At 37.6% G+C, this 6,880-nt stretch overlaps 1 protein-coding gene across 1 annotated transcript; it reads left to right on the forward strand.

The window, feature by feature from the left end:
- Positions 1-229: 229 nt before the first annotated feature.
- On the forward strand, positions 230-5,686 carry LOC142142761 (uncharacterized). The gene is made up of 2 exons (XM_075200583.1): positions 230-315; positions 3,397-5,686. The coding sequence occupies exons 1-2, from the start codon at positions 313-315 to the stop codon at positions 5,026-5,028; spliced, it is 1,635 nt and encodes a 544-aa protein (XP_075056684.1). The 5' UTR covers positions 230-312; the 3' UTR covers positions 5,029-5,686.
- Positions 5,687-6,880: the final 1,194 nt, after the last annotated feature.

Raw genomic sequence — 6,880 nt, forward strand, 5'->3', positions numbered from 1 at the left:
CCTCATCGAGCCCTAACATTGTACGTTTTCCATATCCAGCCCACAGATATGGAAAACAAGCACTTTTAGTGCTCCCTGAGAACTCGAATTGAGAAACCCTGGTATAGATAGTCTTGGACTTGTCACACATACATAGTCTTATTGATAGATGTTATTTTGCAGTTAAGATAAGAAAACGGAAACTCCACAAGTTTCGAAAACTGCTTGTTCAGATCCTGCTGCAAATATTTTTAGAAGCTGTATTTCCTAAAAGTCCATTCAGTGCCTTCACGATTCATAACTTGGGTGGACTATATATGAATTGCTATTAAAATGGTACGTCACTTTCTACTTTCTCTCATATGACAATAATTATTACTTAGTTAACATTTCAACAACATTTAGCAACAAGTAAAAGTAGATTCGCTTTTCTAATTAGTCAGTTAAGAATGGATTCCCTATTCCAGACTGTTTGTGGGTGGCTGCAAAGTAACTTGTTCTGTATTATGTGTGACTACTGTATTTGTGTATTATGCATAATTTTGCTTGCATGTTAAAACAACATTTGGACCATACTCCACAGTGTGATGGTTGCTGAGAGACACAAAAAAGATTTTTGAAAGTAAGAGCTTCCACAAAGTGGAGGACTAAGCATCTGAGATCTTAGAGTACCACAGAAAGCAAAGGAGTTAGTACATAACCATTTAATGAAGGGCTGGGTCTACACATATAGCTATAGTTTAGAGAGTAAGCTCTTAGCTGCCTGTAGAACATAGAGCTCTATATTTGATTGTCCTTTAATAAAGAAACCTAGAGGAAAGAAATGTATTGATATCTCTGTTTGTACATAAAACATTTACAAAAAGATTGAAATGAGAAGTCTCAGCTTTACAATGTTATTTTATATTATTTAGGGGCATTAACTAACTATCGGCTTCCACAGTCTTAGTGCTAAAACCTTCTCTTGTGGCATTCAGAAAGTTACATATATGTACAAATAGCTGTTGTGCTGTATCAGTTTGTTGTTATTTGTTTGTCAATGCATAGCCACTGACCTGCCCTTTTCAATTTCATAATTCTCCATGCTTCCTGAGTTATGTTTTTCCTAATGTATCTACTATATAAATGCCTAGTGGCGTGTGTGGAAAAAAAACAAAAACAAGCTGCAGCGCCACCTGCTGGGCAGAGTTATACACTGACCTATATATTTCTTGAAGGAGAAGTGACAGTTGGGAGTGGTTGGTGGTTGCCGGGGGTGACAGTGGAGAGTTTTTAACACCTTAAGTAGCTTGATGAAGGATGTGGCGATGAAGATGAAGGATGAGGTGATGGAGAAAAATGATGAGGTGGTGACATGTGGACAAAACCACGTTAAAAAAGGGCGCTTCCGTCTGGAAGTAACGCTCTTCCCCTGAGGAGGCCTGGGCTAGGCCCAAATGCATGACAAGAACCTTTTTAACACCTTAAGTAGCTTGATTTGACTAGAATGCATGAGTATCATGCACGGGTTAACTTGTCCTTCATATCAAAAACTAGTGAGAAGAACTACATAAAGCTTCAGCTAGGGTTACTAACTAAAGGACTGAGAGATTAATTTCTGTATTAAAGCTTTCATACTTGTAAATATATTGAAATTGTATGTTACCTTACTAAATACCTGAATGCAAGCTATTGCCCCTGTTATCCACCATTTTGTTGTCAAAAACTTAGGGTCTAGAGGAAAAAGGAAGTCTGGTGTACATGGGGAAATAATTCTTCACTATGAATAATGGGCCTGAGTCACTAAGGCGAGCAAAGCAAAAAAAGGAGTAAGTTTGCTCCTGGACAAACCATGTTACAATGCAAGGGGTGCAAATTAGTTTATTATTTTGCACATAAGTTAAATACTGGCTGTTTTTACATGTAGCACACAAATACTTGATAGCTTTATTTTTACACTGAAATGTAAGGTTGATTTAGGACATGCTGTAACCCAACTATAACTTTGGCCCCACAAATTTACCTCCCCTTCAATGCAACATGGTTATGCCCAGATGCAAAGTTACTCCTTTTTTATGCTTTGCTCTCCTTAATGACTCAGGCCCAATATCTTTAGGGTTAATACATTTCTAAATAATTTACATATATAAGCAATTTATACTCATTGTGTAAAATGTTGCTTCCTCTCATATGATCTGGATAAATCTTTCTATTACTTATCAAATTTGGGCTAGAAGTAGTACTGCAAGTTTTTATGTTGTGAACAAGACATTTAAATGAGCTGAGAGGGTGATATTGTGCATTTTGGGTGGTGCTCTTTTAGGGCCTTAGTCAATAAGGAAAGTAAGGCAAAAAAAGGAGTAAATGTTCTCTGGGACAAACCATGTTACAGTGCAAGGAGTGCAAAATAGTTTATTATTTATTTTGCACACAAGTTATAAACTGGCTTTTTTTTTATCTAGCACACAAATACTTGATATCTTTATTTTTACACTGACATTTAAAGTTGATCTAGTACATGCCCCACCCCAAATATTAGTCTGTCCCCACATTTTAAATTTACCCCCCCCCCCCCTCCAATGCAACATGGTTTTGCCCAGATGCAAAGTTACTCCTTTTTTATGCTTTGCTCTCCTGTCCCTTAGTGTGTGACCTCGTTGCCGCTTTTACCCAGCAAAATAATCTGAGATTTTCATGTCCTTGGATGCTGGCATATACGTTCAGTAGGATGCCATTTGCACCAACCAGAAGCACTTTATAAGGCATACAGAATTTATAGGTGTTATTCTACCAGTATGACAAGTATAACATATGAATTGAAGACAGTCCCAAAAGCACCTTAATCTACTGAATATGATGCTTAAACTGAGAAAAAGTTATAGTTATATAGTATATATATTACATACTTGCCAACTTATGGCAAGTATGATCCGGGAGCCTGCTGGGGAAGGTGGGTGTGCAGGGGGCGGGGCTCCAAAAATCACGTCATTTTGGCCCCGCCCCTGTGACATAATGAAGCAAACTGCCAAATGCCGCGATTCCCGGTGAATCGCTGCGTTTTGGACCTAATTCTGCCCACTTGACTAGGAAGTGGGCAGATCCGGGAGATTGCTACACTCTCCCGGGAGTCCGTGAGATGCAGGAGTCTCCTGGACATTCCGGGAGAGTTGGCAAGTATGATAAATTATATTAGTTGGTCAATAAGTGCCAATGTTGTTTTTACTTGAATCTTCCAGTATGTATATTTCTTGCAATCCTACCAATGAGCAAGCAGTGTTTTCATAGGGGCAATTTCCAAAAGGGGAATGTGGACTTGTAAGAGCCAGAGAGTCATATAAGTGCATTTGAATAATACTGTATTCTCTGTGCATCTACATATTTTACAGTTTGCAAAATCTTTCCTGTCTTGAATTTATATTGTGAAAACTTGTTTTTCAGGCAAAAAACATGCTGGTGAGAGTTGTCCTTATCTGTAGCTTGGCTCTAACTCATTCAAGTCTTACCCAGAGCTGTCCTTCAATGTGTGATTGCTTTAATGTAGTCAAAGTTTTTTGTTCTAACTACAGAATTATGCAGATCCCCGCTGATATCCCAACCAATGTCACTGAACTCATGTTTTTAGAGACTTCCATAGAAATGTTGAACAATGCATCTTTCATAAGGCACAATAGTTTAAAAAAATTAATTTTTGCCAGAAATTTTATAAATAATATAAGTAAAAACGCATTTCACGGGCTGCCTCATCTCACCGACTTGCAGATAACAGCTAGTCTACTTACCGAGCTGGAGCCTGAGACTTTTAGTGAACTGAGGGAACTTCAAAAACTCACAATAACACACAATGAAATCAAGGATCTCCCTTGTAGCCTCTTTGATAAGAACACAAAATTAGAAGTCCTTGCACTACAGGGAAACAATATCTCACAAATCTGCTCTACGGTGTTCAGTCAGTTGGGGAACCTGCGTGAACTTAACCTTGGTTCTAATGATATTACCAAACTATCATTTGATCTTTTAAAACCACTGCAAAGCCTCATCATTCTCAAGCTAAACAACAACCACATAACTCAGTTACCACCAGGAATCTTTGATAACCTAAGAAAACTTACTGATCTATTACTACATGGGAATCAATTAAGCCGCATACCTAGATTCATTTTTGAAAACTTGATATCCTTGAAGACGCTTAATCTTATTTCCAACTCCATTAAACAGTTACAACCTCGTGTTTTCTCCACGTTGCACAATCTGATATGGCTAAGCATAGAAAGAAACCAGATATATGATCTCCCTGACAGGATTTTTGATGAATTACAAAATGTAATCAGCCTGTCCCTGAGTGACAACCAACTGAAGGTGATTCCAGAAGGTATTTTTTCCAACTTAGCCAAACTAAAAACTTTATTTTTGTCTGGCAACCAGATTGAAAAATTACAAAGCAAAACTTTTCATGGTCTTCAGTCACTCACCCACCTTTACCTTGACAACAACCAATTAGGTGTTATTGATGGCAGCACATTTGAAAATTTGACAAGTCTGATGGTCCTGAGTCTTCATCACAACAATCTGACAATGCTTCCAGAAGGCATATTTGATCCACTGTACAACTTGATATCATTGATTCTTCACAGTAATCCTTGGTGGTGCGACTGTCAATTGATCCATATGTTCAGTTGGATACATGAAAACCAGGATCTGATGCAGCTTTCTGAAACTGTGTGTGCGGGACCACAACGCCTCCAGGGAAAATTAATCAAGCTTTTGAAAAGGCGAGAACTACATTGCACCCCTCCACTAAATGATCTACAAATGCCATCATTCAGGAGCATGGAGGCAGTGCTCACTTATGGCTCTGACAGTGACAAGAAGGTCATCCTCAGGACCTGCAAGGCTTATATAACCAGAAGTGGTGGATTAAATCTTAATTGTGAGCTGTATGTGTGTTCACATATTAATATCCATGTTTCAATATTGAAAGAATCCAATACAAATACATACAATCACAGCTACATAAATGAAGGGTCTCGCTGTTCTACCACTAAGCTTACCTTCACAATTACCTCCACATAGGGAATATTCTGCTATAAATACTTAGTATTTGCTTTGAGTTTGTGCATTTAATGTAAACAGAAATGTACAAAGCTACACACCACTACAGAAAATAGAGGTGGGCACCACCTTGAATAAGCATTATATAAGCACCTTATTTAGCTTATACATAATGATTGGGAACACGTCCTAATGTGGTTTTATGAGTTTGTGACATACCAACCTAAATAAGTTTAATTTCATTTGCAGTTTTCATGTGTTGTGACACATTAAGATCACATGGAAAGTGCAATGGTATGAATGGGACCATATTTAAACTTTCACCTGTTACCATAATAAAGTTTGGTGAAATGACTCTGATTTTATGCCAACAGAGTGAAGACCATGTCATGAGTTAGGATCACTGGAGTAGATTGCATTGTATGATACCACAGTGGATCCCACCATACATACATAGCCAATGAGGTTCATGCATCACACAGCAATACTCACGTCTCACAGTAAACTGTATTGTATGCGTCACATATTGAATTAAAATGTGCACTGAATGTCATATTTCTGCTGATATTTTTCAATTTCAATTTGATTCACAATTTGTTTTTGGTTCATGATTTAATTTTGAAAAGCCTATGTTTAACTATCACTAGAGATAAGACTCAGAATTAAAGAGGACGTCATACCAAGTGTATCTTTTTTGTGTAATTGATATCACAAATGAATACATCAATGGCAATATAATTAGAGGATGTTGAACAATTTATATTCTATCTATATGCTTACAAATGAAGATAGTATAACAATGACATCTGATAAACTCCAGTACCACAATGGGTGGAATTTCAAAGTATTTTTTCATGTATGACATTATGATATTACAATGGATGACAATACAATGGATGCAACCACTGATAATGTTATATTAGATGACATTTTAAATGAGACCACAAGGTATTACAATGAGCCTCATATTTATTCATTTATGACTTAGGTGGTCAAAAAAAATTGATTGTCATCATACAACTGAAACTGTAAACTAAATAAAACAAAGTAGTGTAAGTTAGGAAAGCTCTCTAAGTACAAAACAAAGAAGCTATAGAACAATAAAAATAAGTCTGTGGCAGTGTAGACATAATTATATTTGTCACGAAATCTGGTGAAATTTAGAGAGTCCTGTGTATCTGTCAATAACTGATGCTCGAACTGGGGCACAGAGTCTAACGGTAGGTGGTATTCACCATTAACCCCTAGGAGAGGGTATGGACTTTGCAGCACCTATTACCGCAGGTCGCGGTTCCCAGAAGGAGTGATGGCAGAACTGGTACAGAGACAGTTCAGTAGAAACAATAATGATGAAGAACTTAGCTGATCCGTTAAATGGTGACTCAGAGCAGCAGGTGTGGAGAGTTCCATGCGATAAAGGGGTAACAGACTCCACTTAAGCAGGTGACCGTGTTCTCATTCCGGAGTCTTGGCCATGTGAAGATGTGCGCTCCCTGATTTTAAAGATGTCCTGACAGAAATAAATAAAATAACTCCTTGTATTCTTTTTAAATGTTGAAATCTATAAATTGCAGAGGCGGAGAGATGCTTGGTAGTATAGGGAGAGGAAACAGTAGCAGAAAGAAGGAAATAATAATGGCACTGTATAGGTCATTGGTATGGCCTCATCTAGAATACTGTGTTCAGTTCTGGAGGCCATATCTCCAGAAGGGTATAAATACATTACAGACTGTACAAAGAAGTGCAACTAAAATGGTGCATAGCCTACAGCACAAAACTTACCCGGAAAGACTCAGATCTAAATATGTATAGTTTGGAGCAGAGAAGGGAACGGAGGACATGATAGAAACTTTCATATATATCAAGGGTTTGA

The sequence above is a fragment of the Mixophyes fleayi genome, chromosome 3 (genome assembly GCF_038048845.1).
Source record: "Mixophyes fleayi isolate aMixFle1 chromosome 3, aMixFle1.hap1, whole genome shotgun sequence".
NCBI classification, from domain to species: Eukaryota; Metazoa; Chordata; class Amphibia; order Anura; family Limnodynastidae; genus Mixophyes; species Mixophyes fleayi.